The 19939-nt window shown below is 40.7% G+C and overlaps 1 protein-coding gene across 1 annotated transcript in view; it reads left to right on the top strand.

Moving 5' to 3' along the window:
* The window catches only part of AFF2 (AF4/FMR2 family member 2), a 289805-nt gene that overhangs the window by 96630 nt on the left and 173236 nt on the right, over window positions 1-19939 (top strand). The window contains 1 exon segment of the mRNA XM_006024662.3: window positions 13825-13869. Within this exon segment, the coding sequence (XP_006024724.2) occupies window positions 13825-13869 (45 nt within the window).

Below are 19939 nucleotides of genomic sequence, written 5' to 3'. Positions count from 1 at the left end.
AGGTTGTCCCCCGCCCCCCCCCCCCCCCCGTCAATTAAACAATGTACCTTCTACTTTTACCTAGTATGTCTCAGGAGCCACTGACTCCCAGGCCTGTGATCAGATAACCAGGCTAGTATACAAGCCTAGTAATTGGTTGTGCCAGTAGCGGTAGAAGTATGTGGTGATGCATTTCCTCACCCTTCAGTCCTACGTTTTCAGTGGGAGCGTGGGTTGCCCCAGGAGTTGCAGAGCCCACGCAGGAAGGTGGTCTCCAAGTCCTTGGCATCATAAAGCTAACTTCATCCCTAGGCTGCCTACGAGGATGGTGCTTGGTGCTGCAGCCTTATAATTGGAAAGTGGGAGTGTGCTGTCCCTCATTAACTCTTTTTGGTTTTATGTTCTCTCTCTATTCATTTTTCATCAACCTGGGCAGAGATACGTGCCTAATGTCATCTGCCTTCTTTTGGTTTCGTTCGACTCAAAGAGACCACCTGTGTCCCTTGACCTCCGATAGCAGCAGGACTGGTAGCATCTGCCAGTCCCCAGTAACTTTGTGACTGCAGACATGATGTATGCTTCAAACCTTAGAAGTCTTGGGACAAAGGGATAAACAGTGTCTTGCTTGGGGAGCCAGAGCCTGTAGGGACCACATCACTGCATCCAATGGCGCTGATTCGGGGGAGGGTGAAAAAAGTAGTAGCTGCTGCCAGAGCTGCACAATCGTGCCAGGGGCAGGGTGGCACCTGGAAGTCACTGTTGCCTCCACGATTTGCTGCTCCCCGGGCACCCGGCTGACCCAGAATCATGAGCCCCACTTGTCTTGGGTTCCCAGCCACGTACAGGCCGGCTGTTTGTCGTACAGCCAAGACCAGGGCTTTGCTTTCCTCACTCAAGCCTTCAAAATGGGACTTAAATGGGGATTTAAGTGCTGCATAAGCCTTGTCTCACCACAGTGTACAAGAGTGAGATTCCCCCAGAAAGAATAGCTTCTTGAAGGGTGTCAGCTCTGGAATAAGCTACCTTGTGTTTTTTGATATTTAGCTGCTTGTTCAATAAAGGCAATTCCTTTAAAGGGAGCCCCCATGGATGACAGAGGCATGCTGACAATAAGCTTATTGGCTTGTTAGGTCAGCCAGCAAACTGATGCTGCGAGGCCCTTAGTGTTTAAGAACAAAGGCAAAACGTTTCTGGGAGCTTGTTGCTTTGCAAGGATGTGATGTGAGGCATAAGGCTGCAAACTCATCCCCAAGCTGCACTTTTTCCCCCTGAAATGCTCAGTCTGTCAGGCCTGATTTCAGTTATAAAAAGGAAATAATAGGGAAAAAAGGTCAGACCATTTACTGGGGATTGACATTTACGGCTAGTCAGGAATCTCCATTTTTGTACAGCTTTGTATGCGCACGTCACTCCTCCGTAACTCCCTCCTCCTGGAGATCTCAAAGCACCTCCATGCATTAAACCCTAAGGACCCCACCTGCCCTGGTAAGGCTCGTCCTTTTTTATAGGTGGAGCAAGGTCACAGTGGCTCTGAGAGGTTAATTGATTTGTGTAAGGCCACATCAGAGCCACAACAGAGCCAGGTCTTGGAGTCCCGCACCCCTGCCCATTCCTACGGCTCCAGAATTACTTGTCTATTTTAATAAATGATCATTTGTCCAATTATTAGACATAAAATATTTTTTAAAGAAAATAGTGTTTTATATTTCCTCTGTAAAATGTTTATAATAGGGCTTATTGTCCCATTGATGCCACTGGTAACACTGGGAGTTACGGTTTGGACCAATGGCAGGATATGTGGGTTGAGCACAGTATTATCATGGTAGCTCCACAGCCATAGCTCAGTATGAGGTATCTGAAGTGTGGGCGCTGCTTGGGATGGGGGCCACAAGTGGAATGACTATATAAAGGTCTGTATTACATGCAGGAATTAAAATGAGTGACAATCTATAGCGGTGTGGGTTGTAGCCGTGTTGGTCTAAGGATATAGGCAGACATGGTTCTTTGGGTACATCCAGTATCTTTTACTTAACCAACTAAAATAGTTGGAAAAATTCTTCTTTGTGGTACAAACGCCCTTCTTCAGGCTGAGGAAGTCTGCAGTTGGAGCACAGAGCAACTGCAGACTTCCTCAGCCTGAAGAAGGGTGTTTATACCCGAAAGCTTGCAGAGAAGAATTTTTCCAACCATTTTATTTGGGCTAATAAAAGATATAGGATTTGCCCAAAGAACGTTGTCTGGCAGTCTATAGGGCATTACATGTTTCTTGGCCATAAATTCAAAGAAGAAAAGGAATGAGGGGAGAAGGAATAGCCACATAAGTAGATGCACACACACACGTGCACATGCAAGTCTTAAACAAATGCAACTGGCAGTGCCTCAGACAGGGATTTGAACACAGAAGTACTGATTTAGAGATACAAATACTGCCAAGCAAATGCCTTCCAAAGGTGAAGAAAGATGACTAATATCTTTGTGACACCCCTCCGGTATTCTATTATCCTGATTTTTCCAAGCTGCATTTCTTATAGGTGAGATCTGTGATCCATAATAGTTGCCAGTTGTCTACTTGCCTTAACAGTGAGCTGAGAAACAAGATCACTTCTTCTCAATGAAACACGGCGCTCGCCCACGTAATACAGTCTTTGGGGTAAACCTTCAGTTGCGGTGCTTGGCAGCGTAACTGTTCAGCTCCCGTTAACATTAATGGGAATCGCATGGCTAAATCCCCACGTGTCATGCTGAATATTTACCTCTTATTGTCCCTGTTTTCATATTACCATTTTCTTTCCATTGCTCATACATCATTGCAGTGTTATTCTCAGTGCCTTGAATTAAGGGGCTAATATTCTGGCATTAGGGATTGAAGAAACTGCGCAGATAGGGATGGAGTATAATTTATAGAGGAGATAAAACTGTAATCTTGAAAATGTTGATAGAATAGCATATCATTGTATAATAGGTGCTAGATGCCATTTAAAAAGAAAGGCCTTTGTAGTATCCGGATAAGATGCCGAGCATTGTTTTTCAGGCTCACCAGTAAAATGAAGAAAGAAGACAGTTAGGATTTAATGAAACATGTCGTACAAGTGCACTTAAATGCTTGCTTAGATAGTTTAGAGATTAGTGCCGTAATAATAAATTGTTGTTTATAAGGGACGTCCTGCCCGAAGACCTCTGGGCAATGCAAAAAAAAAAAGGAACAAAGGATTTACTGGGAATTGTCTCATTCTGATGGTGATGTTATTTCCAATTCAGAAGTCCCCTTTGCTTTTATGACAGTCTGTTTGTGAAGAGAACAGGCCTTCAACTGATCCTTTAGATTCGTGAATGACTCTTGATAGCGTAATACATATGGGTAGGTTTATTTATCTTGAGTTTGGAGCTTTTACGGATTCCAGCTATACGTCTTCTCTACAAATCTTGTTTTTCTGCTTATGGCATCAGTCAGAATAAATGGAGGCAGTGGAATCTGCCAAGGCGGCTGTAGGGAATTTCCCTGAAGTGTCCCCCGTCTCCTAATATATCAGTGTCTCTTCTTGTCTGTTTTTGATGGGGTCCAGCAGCAGGTCAACATCCTTAGGTAAAGAAAGGCTTCCTGAAGTGAGCAGCAGTCACCGAAAGTAAATTAATGGAAGTAGGCATCTGCTGATCTCTTTGACAATAAGGAATTTTCCCTGCCAACATTTAGAAACCATTGGAAATGGTCTCCATTGGAAACCAGATTTCGACTTTCTGCCCTGGGCTGCCAAAAGTATTTCAGCAGAAAATGCTAAAGTAAGTTGAACTTTGAATTATCATTTCAATGACTGTCTAGTAAAATGGAGTAATGCTCTGGCACTGCACCTGTGAGGCTTTGGCTTGCATCTTGCAGGATAAAAATCTGTCTGCTTTGGCAGCTGAAAAGGTCACAAGTGAGATGATGTCAGGTGGTTTTAGCCCAATCCAGATTCTCGATTAGGAGGTAGATGCTGAAGTGGTTTGTTGCTGGATATCGTTGCCGAATCAGGTCACACCAGCTTTTATAAATACATTTTTATTTAGATGCAATCAACCAAATTAAGCTCAGACTGTCACATTCTTCAGCTCAGCTCAAACTTTGCTTACGGAGCTGGAATAAAAAATGAGCCAAATGCAGTTTGCATTGTGTCGATCCTCTTAGAGCTTTCAGCAGTTTCCTACTTTTGTAAACTCGATTGATGCCAGTCGAGTTGATGCTGGTTGACCCAGGTATGATGGCAAACGGATTCTGGCCCAGAAAGTCTGAAGTTCATCATAAAAATACACTCAGGTATTCAAACACAGTTGTCACTTGTATATTTTAAAATCTGTTTTACTTCTGAATTTTGATTAGGTGAAAGTTTAAGATAAGAGTGTACCTTTTTGTTAAATTGTGTAGATCAGGGAAAGGATCACTTTAATTCACTTGTCCCAACTGCTTCAGGTGGACATCCTGACTGTGCTTTAGGTTCAGTTTAAAGAAGACAGATATTTCTATAATGTTCCTGCTTCTTTGAATATGTGTACATATATGCATATGGACATAGGTTCATATATATATTTCTCCTTGCGACTTCCTCCCAAAAAGCCAGATTGTGCTAGCAGACATTACGGTTGGCATAACTGGTAATCTCTGTTTATATATTGTGTGATCGAACACATCCGGGAGACTGGAAAGCTGTTTAATAGAGTTGCAAAGCCCTTTCCCTGCCTTTCGTTTTCCTCAGTCTCACTTCACATGAACATGCCTTGTCTGTGCCAGAAGGCCTTGGTGATTCCCTTCAGTGTTTGCTTGCAGATTTTCTTTGCACATGCAAAAAAGTACAAGTTTGAAAATCAGCTGTTATGGTCAGGTGCATAAATTACCTTGTTTTAGCCAATGCTCTCTTGCAGCCTTTTAAATAAGCGGCCACGTATGTCAGGTCCAGCACCAGGATGCATCTTTGTTTTATTTATTCCCTTTTCCTTTCAAAATGTCTTTTTTTTTTTTAAGGGTAGATAAACCCCAGGCTCCACGTGACTGTGATGCAATGCAAGGCCTGATGGGACCGTACATATATTGTAAAGATTAATTGGCATGCAGTTAGGCCTCATAAAGCATGGTATGCCACGCATTATCCTCTCTTTTGCCTTCCATTTACAATGCGGTATCATTCACATCGTGGCATCGACTGAAAACGAGCCCAAGCAGCAGGCTGAGCCTCCAGAGCGACTCGGCCTTGGGAGAGCAGAAAGATTCAGCTGGGCCTTAATTATGGGGCAGACGTAGCAGGGTCTTGTCTTTCTCTCGTAACTGGATAGGAATGGCCCCTGGGGCCCTTAAAACCACAGAAATATCTTTTATTTGTTCTATTGATTTTTCTGCCAACACAAAATAGGTAGCGCGTTGTCATATTTTCAGCTAAAAGCGATGGAATTCAACTCCCGTTTTAAGAAACAATTTCCTCCATGCAAAGCTCTGGGATTTATTTATTTTTTTGATTTTTATTTTTTTGATTTTTATTTTTTTTTTTTTTAATGAAGCTGGGCGGGAAGATGATGTGGTAGCAAGGCTGATAACGAAGCCAGAGAGGCTAAATGCTGTGATTGAGAACCATTATTTATAACTGAACAAAGTGGTAATTTTGCAACTATCACATCTCAAATATGTGACCATTTTCTTGTAATAAAACTATTACGCTGTAACTGTTTACTTATCACAAGACCATTATGTGATTGATGACCTGAAAATGGAGGTTATCTTTCAATTCATTTGAAATGCAAACTGACTAGAAAATCTATAGCTATTGTAGCATATTTTTAAGCAAAATCAGGCACCTACATTGACCTCCTATTTACATTTCTTTGAGAAGAGAAATCACATAAAAGCTATCAAGAAACACATTTCACAGCAGGCAAATTAATTGGTTTTACTGTATTTGAATGGAGGGTTTGTCAAATAAAACATGCCATGACAGTTAATAGTGTCATTTAGAGGCAGAAAATTATTGGCTTATTTGTTATTGGATAAAAGGAAGGCAAACACTTTGTATTAGGAAGTTTTAATGTGTTTAAAATCCTCATTAGGGATTTATGGACATTCTTGCTTAGCATAGCGCCTCATTAATTTGAGGCTAAACAGTTACTTCTGTGTTTCAATTCCAGTGGTTTTTTTCCCCCCCTTTTCTTTAATTAGATCTCGCATTAGAGTTTGGTCTCTACACCAGTGGAGATGTAGAATTAATTAATGTGATTTATAAATCTAATGGAAGTGAGTTATTCTTAGATATCTTTTTATTTTAGTGAGCAGTTAAACCGCACGTACCATAAGTGCACAAAGATCTGAGAGATTTCAGAAGCTTAATAAAAGTATGTGGCTTCTGCATTGAATACATTTAGCAATGGCCCTGGCATTAATAAACCAAAGCATTTTAATAAGAAATGTAAGTAATAGGGGAGCGGTAAAGATCCCGTTCAAATTCAGATTTTCTTTGTTATAAGTTATATACTGTCCAAAATGTGCTATTTCACCTCCACATACGTGAGGTAATAGTGTCATCCAGTGGCAGTTGAGATAATCATATGTTTTAGTATTTAATAAGGGCACCACCACGCTCTCTAGATAGGTGGAATTAGGATTAATTCCTCATAAATATGCAAACAGCTCCATTGTTTTCACATCCCTTGTATCGGTCTTTCTTTTTATCAGCAATTTTTTCTTGTATTGTCAGCTATTAAAAATATTTGCAAGATACGTGTGTCAACATGGGCACCTAGCCATTAATAGTTAAATTGTAGATGTTTCCAAAAGATGATTTTGTTTCCTCAGCATGCAGGCCCATGTTTTTTGCCCTTTGACTTGTGGCTTTCTGTTATAAGAAGGCAGTTGGAAAATGCAATTTGCAAGTCACGACTATGGTGAAGAGACATACGAAAATGACTAATTTGCTGCAACCTTCAAGCAATTAATTTGGGTCCCTGCATTGTCCCTGCAGCTGCGTCTTTGCAAACTGCTATAAAAAAAACTAGGAAGTGTTCTTTTAATGAGGATATTCATACCTGCTCAACAGCAAACAAACAGGCTAAACCTTGCCTTGTATTCATGTGGCTATATTTAAGATATATCAACACAAAAAGATGGTTTGTGTTGAAAAGAAATCAAATAATACAAATTAAAAACAAAAATTCATAACTCTGAACACACTCGGTCAAATAGTGTTTAAGTTGCATTGATGCAGCTTCAGCAACATCAGTAGAGGTTTCTCCGCTGTCATAAAGAGCGCCATCTGATCCATAATATCCCTGGGTATTTCACTGGAACTTTACACGCATGAGCCCCGCTTTTGATTTCACTCATATTAGTCTATAGCAGGAGTAAGTTAGTTGAAGTCACTGAATCCACATGAGTACGAAAAGGATGGAAATGAGATCAGAATCCAGGTTGCATCACATTGAGCCATTTTACTTTGCTAGAAGTAAGGCCTCAGAAAAAGGTTGAATTTGTCCCCAGACCTACATGGACTTTGATGGCCACGTTCTCCTCTCGCTTACGGCACTTTCGCGTTCATGTAAAAGTTCATTTACTGAAGTCCCAACTTCCACACTGTTATATTTGTTTTCCAGCACTATAAGGGGAGAAACAGACCCTGAATCTTTACATTTGGCACACTGTGCGTCTCGCACTGCTGGGGGAGTCACAGAGTCTGTTAGTCGGGCTTTATCATTTAAAAAGTACAAGTGCAGAAGTCATCTTAGTTTGATATGCCTTTTATTATCAGTTGGTAACAGCTTTTTATCTTCAAAGGCAAAGTGAAAATACAGGAGAATGGGTTAAATGAGTGTTTATGGTGCATATAAATATATAATTGATTATCAGTATTACTGTTATCCTGTGAAGGAGCATAAGCACTTATTTCAATGTTTGTGTGTTTACACGATATACCGCTTACCAGGGCTAACTTCTGCAGTCGTTTTCTGTTTGCAAGCAAAAATAACTTGTGTTCCAGGAAGTAGAAGTTTTTGGTCAGAACAAAACCACAAGATTACAAATGCGCCTTTGTTTGACTCTGAGCAGTGTGATGGTCCGTTTGATAATCAGATATGATTGTAGAAATGATCTTCCAAAACTATGCCATTCAGTTTCCATCGATAAATTGTAATTCCTTCTGATTCTGTTTTCTCTTGTTATTCTACTTAGTTGATAGAGACAGTGATTGGAGATGAGTATATCATTGCTTCTGTGTGAAAAATTAAAGCAATGCTTGGCTGGTAGCTTGAATTTCTGGTGAAGAGACCTTTTGAAGAGACCACTGAAGTTAGCGGGCATCTTTCTAACAACTGCAGTGGCCCTTGAATCAGGTCATAAAATCGCTTTGCTCCCTAATTCATATGAAGTGAGAGAAGAGGCCAGATGCTTCTCTGAGTTACACTGACACAACCCGTTGACCTCAGTCAAGTTTGCACCAACTTAACTAACTATAGAACTTGGTTCAATAATTGGCATTGCTCAGATTTTAGTGACCTTGGATATTTGGCATAACTTTTCCAGGACATAGGCTGCTGTCTATGTTCAGATTTCAGGCATGACTTTAATTGCATTTTTTTTTTAATATTTCTTTTTATGTAGGTTTCTCACTGACTTTTAAATACACTTCAGGGAGTTTTAAGGGGTGAAATAATGTGTAGCCTGGTCTTTCATGGTATTTAGGTTCCTGGGTGGCAGAGGTACAATAAGAAACCAGCATATTTGTTTTATTTGGGACCCATAAATGACTCCTTGGGAAGTTAATAACCCTTAAAAATATAAACACTTATTTAAATACCAAGAGGATCAGCTTTATTTGGATTTAGTAGAATACCACCATATTTGGCTCCATTCAGTTGCCGCAGACCCCAGATATACAGTCCTGTTACACATTGGTGCTGATCTCATGGAGATCAGATATGCAAAAAGGAAATAACATTTAACCATCATTATTCAGTTCTTGCTCTTTTGCTGTACCTATTCGTACCTGTTTGCACTAAAGGGAATAAGGGAAGGCCAGGAAAGTCCCAGCTCTTCAATTTAGCCTAGCATCTATTTCAGGCACCTTTAACAGGAATGATCCTTTCAGGATCAAAATGTTAATGACATAAGGAAATATATGGAAGGACTAAAGCAACCTGGGATGATTAGTACAGTGAACTCGGTGCAGTAGTATTAAATTCACCATTCATAAATGTAAAGCAGTCCATGTCAGGAGAAGAAATATCTACAGACACTAATTGAAGGACAGACTATCTTTACCAAAGAAATAAGTCTGAAAGAGGCTTAGGGATAGCAGTAGAGAGAAAGCAACTGTGGACTTGCCGTGCAATACCATTATGGAACGAAGGAAATCCAAGATTTATGTTGCGTTATGTTTTATATTATATCATGCATGTTTTCAGTTCTGTATAGGAACATAGTCTTCATTGCGCTGCAGCTGGAATACTGTGCCTGGTCCTCTGAGTTTAGTGAAGATACGGTAAAACTGGATAAAGTACAAGTACAAAGAGAAACAACAAAATGCTACTGTGCCTGGAGGGCATGACATAAGAAATGTACTATTTATCAGTAATGACCCCTACTTCTGCCAATCTGTCTTCATCCCTATGTAATTTTCTTGCTACATAACCAGATGGGTGTTTTTGGCTGAAAGCTGTTTGTTAACCAATCCATCATACTGGCACCTTGGAAGGATATGGTTGGATGTGCGCTTAGCGTTGGATTCCCCTCCTTACCAGATGAAACTCTCTTCTCTCCACCATGTGTGGGAGCTGTGCTGTTCTTAGTACTGACTGACCCACTTTCCATCACAATATTTATCAACCTAGAAGTGCCCTCCATTTGTAAGGGGTGTTGCAGGAACTGAAGGCATTCTTCAACTTAGGCTTTTCCTTTACAGTCCCCATGTCACTACTGATTTGCTAGAGTTTTCCTCTTCTCATCCTGCAGTGCATGCTAGAATTGATCAATCAAGGGCCAGGCAAAGATCTTCTCATGCCAGCAAGTGAGAAATCAATTTGTGCCCAAAAGAGTAAACAGCAACATGAGTTACATCTCTCTGGAGTCCAAATAGGTTCCTCGATAAAGGATCTAGCATCAGAAGTGGAGCTGTTGACATACAGTAGGTATTCAAGCACACGTGCCTAGAGTGGGATACTGCACTCATTTACTTTTTGAATGCTAGATGTTATTCAGAAGACAAGAGAACTATTTATGAGCAGTTGATCCTGATGAAAAGGCAGTGCTATACTTCAGTCCCAGCAGAAAGATTATCCATTGCGTGATGGTGGTCACCAAACTTGCATCTGAATTTGCAAGACTGTGTGCTTTCTGGTCTCCCAGCAATGTGGTGGAAGTTGTTGCTGGTCTTATTCCAAGTCCGAGTCCCAAATATTGGGATTTCCAAAAAGTTGCCAGAATCCCACGTCGATAAACACTGATTTGATGTAGTTGATTGGGAGCGGGCACATTACAGAGTTTTTTCCATGTAGTGCAAACAAAACCTGAGCTCATGCAGGTTATAAATTGTTCTGAAGTCGAGTGGAGCCAAGGAACTGATGAGTGAATAAATGGCAGGTTAGATGAGCATTACTCATCAGAGATTGTAAGAGTTCACCCACTGTCATTTGATCTGCGTAACGTTAAGTCTCCTTCCCCTTGATTCCTGTTTCCCTCCCCTCTTTGCATCCTGTTCCCCCACAGTTTAACCTTGTGCCATCCAAGTTGAACATTAAACCCTTTGGGGCCACATCATCTAGGTTCTGTCTTCCACTTGTGAGGCTGAAATGTGAAGAGACCCTTATGCATTAGTTTGTTTAAAGTGGAATATTTTGGCCATCTGACCTTTCTTTCTTTCTTTTTTTTTTTTTGGCTGGAAGCAATCTTTTAAAGTAAACACAAAGTCTTTTGACGCAAAGGAGGTTTGCCAGATTAAAATGAAATTGGAAAATGAAGTTCAGTGTACCATGTAACTGTTGTGAAATCTTTTTGTTTTGATTGAAGTTACATTACCTCAGGACTTATGTCTGCAGCTTATGTAATATTAACTGTTCTTCAGTCAGAAGTTCATGAGCACAACTTCAGACTGAGAAAAGAGCTTATGGTAGGAACTGCAAGCAGTTGGTCTTTACTGAAACATAATTCCTGGGATCTCTGTCCTGCTAAGTCAGGGCATGTTGTTCACAGAGTTGGCATGGTTCAGAAAGTGTCTACAAATCGGAGCCCAAAGGCTTGCAGTTTCTTTTTTTTTTTTTTTTTAAAGATTATGGAAGAAAGAAAAAAAAAAATCACTTGGCAGAGCCCAAACCATTTGATTTTCATTAGATTGGGAGCGCAGTAGTATTTCATATGGGACATCCAGTCTTGATTAAACTCCTGGATGAATGCGGCAGTTTATTAATGCAACTTCGAACACTAATTTGTTAGCGCACTAATGCTGGTGGCGGCTCTGAATACTGCGTTTGCTATATGTCACTCCGCCCTGATGAATCTTTGCTTGGATCCTGCAACATGCCGTGGTGGGCCAGGTACACATGTTAGTTGAGTGCAAGTGTTTATGGGCAATTAACTTGCAATTTCTGATTCACACGTTGAAAGATCTTTTTTGCTCAGGACAGACTAAGCTCCTGGTAGATCTGTGCTTTTCTAGTCGCTTGGCACGTGGCGCGGCAGTATGAATGTAGAAAAATGGTCTCGTTTCTTTAGAAATCCATTAATAGTAATGTACTGAAAGACGCTTACATTGATCTTCTCTGTGATATCCATGTTGTAATAATTATTCTTTTAATGTTTTGCATTAATCTAAATGTTTTCTACTCTGTGCCAGCTCCTGCTTGGGTCTCTCTGTATGACAATCACAGCACTTTGACATCTTGTATTACCTTAATACCAACAATTCAAAACAAAGCAGTGCCAAAGGGAACAAAAGTCCTGTCAGGTCATTAAAACCTCCTTTGCCATTAGCACAATTAAATGGATGCATGATCATTTAAAGTTATTAGCAAGTGTTGCCAGCAGAACCTGGTTGAGATCACATAATATCTAGTGGGTTTTATTAAACTAACATTGCCTATTTATTAATATTGCTGAAGCATTGGCAGCTTACACAGTGCTATGTGTTAGGAGGGCTGTGTCAAACCGGGGAGAAGCACCGCGTGCCCCTGAAGACTAGCCGTAGAGGGGTACAGATCAGACCTCACAATGTAGTGCAATGCAAATCATAATTGGGGCTGGCCAGGTGGGTTTAAATGGAGAGAGGGCTTTTGTGTACCGGAGTTCAGAGGCCATTTGTGGTACATGGAAAAAGAAACAGAATAAAGATCAGCTAAGATTGTAGACGAGAGCAAGAAAATAAAAACCTAGTCCAAGTGAAAGGAAGAGGAGTAGGAGGAGAGGAGAGGTGTGTAACAGTGTGAAGTCCTGGAATTTTAAAATTATGATGTAAAAAAAAAAGGGGGGAAATAGGATTGAAATTAAAGTCAATTAAGAACCGGACAGATACATACAAGATGGCAGCTCTTGGAGTAGATTAAGCAAGTAGAATTACTCTGGACTCCTGCCAGGGTTGCTGAGAGCTGAATGTATCCTGTTCACATTTGGGTGTTTCTTGACCAAGATATTGAAAAACTGGAGAACCTGCTCAGAACAGAGCAGCCACATGATGAGGGAATGACTTATTAGGACAGAGTTCAATATACAGTAAACATGAGAAGTAACGGGAGGAGTAACGTCGTCAAAATATACCAATATACAAATAGGTAAAGAGCACAAGGAAGTCCGTGAATTAATGATAGGATAAGTAGCTGTACGTAGATGAAAATAACATTTGCAAAGTTCAGCCTGGTAAAAATATCCAGAGTTCAACAAAATATGGATTAGTGTTTCAGAAGAAGTGGTAAAATTCCTGTTGCCTCCGAATACAAGAGCTAGATTGGACAACTAGATTGGGCGCATGTGCGGCCGCACACAGAGCACAGAGTAATTACTCTTAAGATCCTGAGAGGTGTAGGTGGTACAATTAATTTCCGGTATTTAAAGTATTTGTGTTATTTCCTATGCTCAGAGTGAGGAATGGCAAGTTTGCATACTAGCCGTATTACGCCTGAGTAATATTTAAAGAACTGTGTTTTTAAGTGGATAGATTTAAGGGCACCCAGTCTGTGTGTAGCTGTATTGTATCTTTTTGAGAGAGATGGAAGATCTCTCAAACCTCTCAAGATAGATGCCTTTGTGCTTTTCAGTCTTTAGAGGATACTTAACCTGTAACAGGCCAATGAAGTGAGACGACAGAATCGGCAACCTCTCTTATAATCTAACCAGTGTTTTACTACAATACATGTTTAAGCTTTAAGAGTTGTCTGGGCTGTTAGCGTATTAAACTGTAGGATAAGATGCTTGATGATAACAGTTTACTGTAAACTGTTATCACTTCTGCCCTAAACGGCAGCATGCTGTAAGTTAAACCATTCTTTGTGTTCTCGCAGAACTGTATATTGGAAAATGGTGGCATCTTCATCATTTCAAAAAGTTTCCAACAACTTCAATGCCAAATCTGATCTGTGAAGACACCAGTCCCATCATCTTTTCAAAGTACCATTTGTAATATAGAGAGTACAAAAATAATCTTGAAGAAATGGGTCTTTCTAATGATGTATTCTGATATACTGGGGAAATTCTGTTAATAATCATCATTGGATGCAGCCTATTTGAAATAAAAAGGTATTGGCTTGTGAGGTGTGGTTTAACAGATCTGTTTAGTTCGTAGTTACTAATAATCACCAAACTTTACATTATCTGACTGACTAAATGCTGCTTCTTGTTTGTTTTTTTTTTTAATCTAGGTTGGCCTTCCCAATGACTCCAGCTGTGTGGAAGAAATATTACGGGTAAGTTTATTCATTTGTTCTGTGTCCTTTCATAATTATAGTACTATTATCTCATCTGGATAAACTGTATGGATTTCAGAATATTGTAGCTAAGTAAGAATATAGTGGTTGCTACCAATTAGAGAGACACTGCAAAGTTTGTTAGGCCCCAAATAATACTTACTATAGGGCCAGCCCTGCAAACTCTCAGTTCTAGCAGTGCTCCTTATTTTTCCTTATCATTAGGCCTGACTACCTGTGCCTTTGTTACCCCTCCAAGTGTTGCCGCTTGAGGCCTTTTTCCTTCTCCTATTCTGGGGTGGGATCCTGCAGTTCCCCCACCTGAAGCTCCTCCTGCCTACTGACTCATCCCATGTGGTAGCTGTGATGGCTTAGTAGGGTTTCGTGTGTTTGAGGCCTTTAAGACATTCCTTTGGCCATCATGGTCAGTCCTTGGGTACACTGACTTAAAACAGCCTTTTCAAATCAAATTATGGTTTGACCTTAACGGCAGGGAAATGACATAACAAGAAAAAGGTTTTACACCTTCTACATGCATGTCTATCTTACCTAACGCTCACAGCGACTTGTTAATACAAATAACCCACCCTTCAGCAACCAGGAAGTCTGTCCGCACCTCCCAGCTCTCAACTGTCTGCCTCCGATGCTTCAAGAACTCAAGATCGTAGCCCCTCCAACATTCGGTCTGTTCATTCCCCATTTGATGACCCTCTGTTGGGAGGTCAGGGATCCAACTGTGTATCTTAGTACAGTGGAGATAAAACCTCAAAGCAATTGACACCTAAATTGCTCCTTTAAGTCTCAGTGAGTAAAGGAGTATCAGAAATGTTTCCATCTTTGTGCAAACTTTTCCATCTTTGTGCAAACTAGTGCATGCCTGAAGGAACCGCTAGCAATGAGATAGAGGGACGTAGACTAGCCAACAGTATAGCCTTTTCCTCCATGTTTCGGGGGGGTTGGTTGTAGTCGTGTCGGTCTAAGGACATAGCCAGGAAAGGTTTTTTGGGTAAATGTGATATCTTTTATTAAACCGACTAAAGAGTTGGGAAAATTGTTCTTTGCAAGCATTCGGGAACAAACACCCTTCTGTCTAGAGAATTCTTCAATGGGCCTCTGTAAATAAATCAGTGCAGCAGATGAGCATTTGTGTGCAGTCCTGTGATGACAAACTTGTATGTGTGGGCACACATATGCACACACCGTCGAGTAATAAATACAAGGAAGGAAATAATATGTAGTTCCAAAGGGCATAGTATGTGAAGAAGAAGAGTGATGGACAGAAAAAAACCCCAATGTTGGCAAATTATGAAAAATACTTTGTGTTCTTTTTAAATGCATTTCCCCATCTGTTTTGTTTATGCACTTCAATTATGTTTGTTAGCATAGTAGGAAGGAAGTATTTTCTGGTGGGAAAGCAGTTATTTTCAGTAAACAGCATTCGAAAGAAGTGTGATGTAACTTATTTCCAGGGATCAATCATCCAGGTGACAGTTTTAATGCACAAACTGCACTGTATAATCACCTCCCATAAAAGTGAAGGCACTAGTCTAATCAAGGGAGCCTGATCCTTTCCACTGACTTTAATGGGCTCTGAATCAAAGGTATAGGCCCTTGAGTAGCAATGTCATGTGGAATATAAGTCTGCTCTTATTTCTTGAGTTGGCTATACAGATCAGTAGGGCTACTCCACATGAACAAGTTGCAGAAGCTGGCCATACACTATTAAGTCCGAGGAAACTTCAGGCACTGCCCTAAGGAATAGTAGCTCTCGTTGCTTAAGGGCAAGTAGATGGTATTCAGGAGGTGGACTGACCAAAAAAGTCTCAGCTTGTGCTTCAACCACAAAGGTTTCAGAGTCAGTTTAGTAAGGTGCTTTGGTGCATGGATAATTTTAGGTATCTGAGTAATCCCAATGACTGTAATCTGGCCTTTATTTATTATATAAAATAAACTCAAGGGAAACTGAGGAAGGGAGGGGGTAAATAAAAGCTATTTTATTAGCCACTGGATTAGCCTCATGCAGTATGCATACAATCTTGCCATTGTATTAACCTCATGCAGCATGTTACATTTTGCAGGCTAGACAAATAAGGGGAAAGAACAGATTTTTACTAAAGATCTCTAAAATGTCATCCTCTGCTCCAGCAGCGGTCCACGATCCGCACGTCTTTCCCTCACACTCAGTCCAAAGGGCTCCTGTTTCCAAGGAAGCTCTGGATGACTACTGTGTGTGAGAAGGAGACTCTGTAGCATCTAGGGAGACCTGGAGCCAATTCCTTGCTCTGCCACTTCACCATTAGGCCCAGATCCTCAGAAGCATTTAGGCCCCGTCACTCCCATTTAAGCACTTAGATGCCGCTCTGTGACTCAGTTCCTCATTTTATAAAATGGGAGTGTCAATACTTCCCTCCCTCTCCAAGTTGTAAAGACAAGTGCATTATTGGGAGGTGCACCAATTTTTACAGCAGTGCGTGTTATGGAAGTACCCAAGGTAGATAGTGGTATAATAGAGTGCAATTTGACCAATTGCAGGAGCGTACAAATAACTCTGAAGCAAATTGGCCATGTTTTGCTCTTGGCTGCCTGGCTGTAGCTCACACAAAAGGAGTTGCCTGCAGGGAACAGACAACCGGATCTGGCCTCCAATATTTGTCCATACCCTGCTTCGGATACACAGGTGTAAAGCCAGAATGGCACCATTGCTACGACTTCTTAGCAAACTGGCCATTTGTGCTTGGAGAGGAGTGGGACTTGAATACTGCTGACGTGCATTGGCTAACCATAAGGATGCTCGCTCACAGGCTGCCAGTAACATGCCCGTTTCCTACCTGTTTTCTCATTGTCTCTGGAGAGCATTTTTTTTCCTCCAGTATTTATTTTTTTAATAAGGAAACTAAGCAACATAACTCAGTTTTGCCCCTAAGAAAGTCACAATAACTCTTGGGTTTTGTTTAACACACAATTTTACATGCAACAGAGCAGGAAGGTAAGATCCATTGGTGCCTATACACGAGCATGGAGGCTGATCTGACGCACTGTAATTACAGCATGTCAGAGCAGACTCGGTTAATTGAGTCTGCTGAAGTGTGGTAATTACCGCGCTCCAGCAGACTACAGTGTCTCATGGATAGCGTCTCCATCCTTAAAAATGGTGGCAGGGCGCTCATTCAATGAGCTTTAGTTAAAGCACCCCCACCACCATTTTTAAGCATGGGGATGCTGATACATGAAGCGCTTCAGGCACTTTAATTAGAGCAGTTCTAGGAGCTGCTCTAATTAAGGCATGTCCCCCCCCAGAGCATCTGTATAAACACCCCATGACATCTGATTTTACAGAGTTCGTTCTTCAACTGAACGTAATTAATGCTTTTGTAAACTTAAGAGCTTGGGGATTCTTAATAGATGCTTAAAACGTGAAAATGGTGTTTAATTGAGTTTGTGGGCAAAACTTTCCAGGCAAATGAGGGAAAAGGTCATCAGTCCATTCTGACTTCTGAGTCTGAGAGAGAATTTCTGAGACACAAAATTTCACGGTGTTTCAGATTTCCTGAAACACTTAGCCACTTATGTCATCATGTGTAAGTGGCTGGAGAACTGCTCATGATACCATAACTAAAGGTTAATGGTAGACCAGGCTCCTGTTGATTTTGCTTTTTTTAACCAGTGTGGCTGAGAAGGTTGTTTAAAAAAAAAAAAAAAAAGGTCAGTCCTAAAACTAAAGCCACATTGTAAAAGTAATACAGTATATTTGCATTTATCCAGGTTCCCAACACGGTAAATAGAGGGAGATAGTATTAAATAGGATATCTTCTGTTCCAAAACATTGCTTACTCTTTATAGCCCACCTGATAGCTGTGAAAGAACAAATCAAATGAAATTCAAACAAACAAAATGTTTTCCCTACTTTATTCTCATTTTATTAACCTGGATTTAAATTAACCTGCCCCTTACTAGGCACAGCGGTTGAAAAATGAATTCATTAAAATATCGTGACACAAATGGAGGTGGAAAAAATAAGCATTGACATTTTAAATCAGCATTCGGGATTTACTGCTAGTGTCACTTAAGCCTCTGTGATTTACTGTTGTTCCTATTTATTATTTGTTTTGCTGTTACATTGTGCTCGGCCTGAGCATGCAACAAAACCGTTCCCATCTAAAAAGAGCTTAGATCTACAATGGGGGAGATGCTCCTGATTTACACCGCGGTAGCCGAGAGGAGAATCAGGTCCGCCGAGCTTTGTCTTCCAGCACTTTGACTTTTCGAGTTTACCCAATATACTTTTGAAATCAGTTCCAAGTATCGTGACGGGAAGGCAGTGGCTTCTTTCATTTACATGCGTGTAAATCTGTAGTAACACCCTTGACTTCAGTGTCTCATCCTGTTACCTTTGGCATATCTGATGCCACTAGACATTTCCAGTACTTGCATGATTGGAACGCGGTGACTTAGACGGCCGCTTCCCCGTGCACACCTGCCTAAGGCTAACCGCAGTCCCACTAACATACATGTGTAGTGGGGCAAATACCATCCTGATTCCTGGTTAGCTCCTGAGCATCTCTTGGAGGCATGCATGCGTGGCTGTTATAATCCAGCAGAATACTGCAAGAGTCTCCTTTAGTCTGCTTTAGGTCTGCCCTAGAGAAGCTAACAGGCTCTGCAGGGACTGGAGTCAATTTAAATCTGTACTCACTGTAAGGATTACTCCACCCATGAAGAAATGCAGCCACCTCTGGAATGAAACAGGTCACAGCACAGAACAACATTACACCAGGGCTTAAAACAGGAAAAGATGGATACTTAATTCCAAGGAAATTCCACGAGGAATACCAGGCAGGCTGACTGTTAATTGCTTAAATGGAAATTGAGGGCCAGGTCTTCAACTGGTGCAAATTGGAGAAGCCCAAATGAAGTCAGGATCTAGCCCAGTGTGCCTAAAATAATCGTTTCCATGTTGCTGAACTGCTCTTTTTTGAATTAAGTTGGCTTTTAAATGTCTTCCTCGTAGAGGGAAAGAACTCCTCTCTTAGATGTCTATTCCATTGTTGCACCGTGTCAAGTAACTAGATGTACTTCAGATATTATGTGGACAGCTGCAATATTAATTAAAAGCTTTCTAGTCTAGGAGCAAAACAAATCTGAAATATAATTTAGATTGTAATTAGTATAAAAATGACTGGAGTTAAATGAGCAAAGTCTATAATTTATACTGTCTTTTATTCTTCTGATGACTAGCTCCCATCTAATGACATTGGAGAATATGTAAATTGATCAGCAGGTGAAAATGCCCTTGACTGGGTAAATTATGTGTAGTATTACCTTTCTCATGCCAATTGAAAGCACTAATGGATTTAATATGTATCATCCATAGCTGAGGTGAGCTGTTCACCGAGCAAAATTAGCCTGTAACAGATATAGCCCATTATTTTGCCCCTCTGTAATTGTTTTCTCTTCTAAAACACAAACCAATGTTGAAGAACGATGCTAAACCTAATTATAATAATTGTAATTTGAAAAATACAGGTACGCTGTCCACTGTGGTTACAGATGCACTTAGTAGCTGACAAGCAGTTTAAATATTTTCATGTGGAATCTGGGGGTTTGCTGGGGAGGACATGATGTGAATTTAAAATGATTATACAGACGTCATTGGACAAGTGAATAACGAGCTGACTGGCCTAGTAAATCATGTGAACCTGTCAAATGTGGGAACACGTTGGGGAGGAGATGATGTCAAATAACAGTAACTTAGCAACCTAGCATTTAGCTGTCCAGAGAATGAGTAAGAGTAGCCACTTTTAAATAGCTGAGTAAATAAATGAATCCCTATATGTCTTAGGTGTGCTATAAAAATAGCCCTGCACCGTATGTTTTGTGTCAAGCTGCTTCTTTCTCCTGGATAAGGTGATTTATTATTTCTATTGAAATGAAAAAAGGGATTGAAAAGCTAACCCACGTGTGAATGTGTATCTGTGCCCTTTGTACCTTGTCTGCCGTGCCGACTCTGGAAGCATTCATTGAACTGGCAATAGCCTGCTTTGAAAACTACAGTGTATTACAACTCCATTTT

This window comes from Alligator sinensis, unplaced genomic scaffold (genome assembly GCF_000455745.1).
Source record: "Alligator sinensis unplaced genomic scaffold, ASM45574v1 scaffold207_1, whole genome shotgun sequence".
In the NCBI taxonomy this organism is placed as follows: Eukaryota; Metazoa; Chordata; order Crocodylia; family Alligatoridae; genus Alligator; species Alligator sinensis.
The sequence above is the reverse complement of the archived record's forward strand: the minus strand, read 5'-3'. Positions and strand labels throughout refer to the sequence as shown.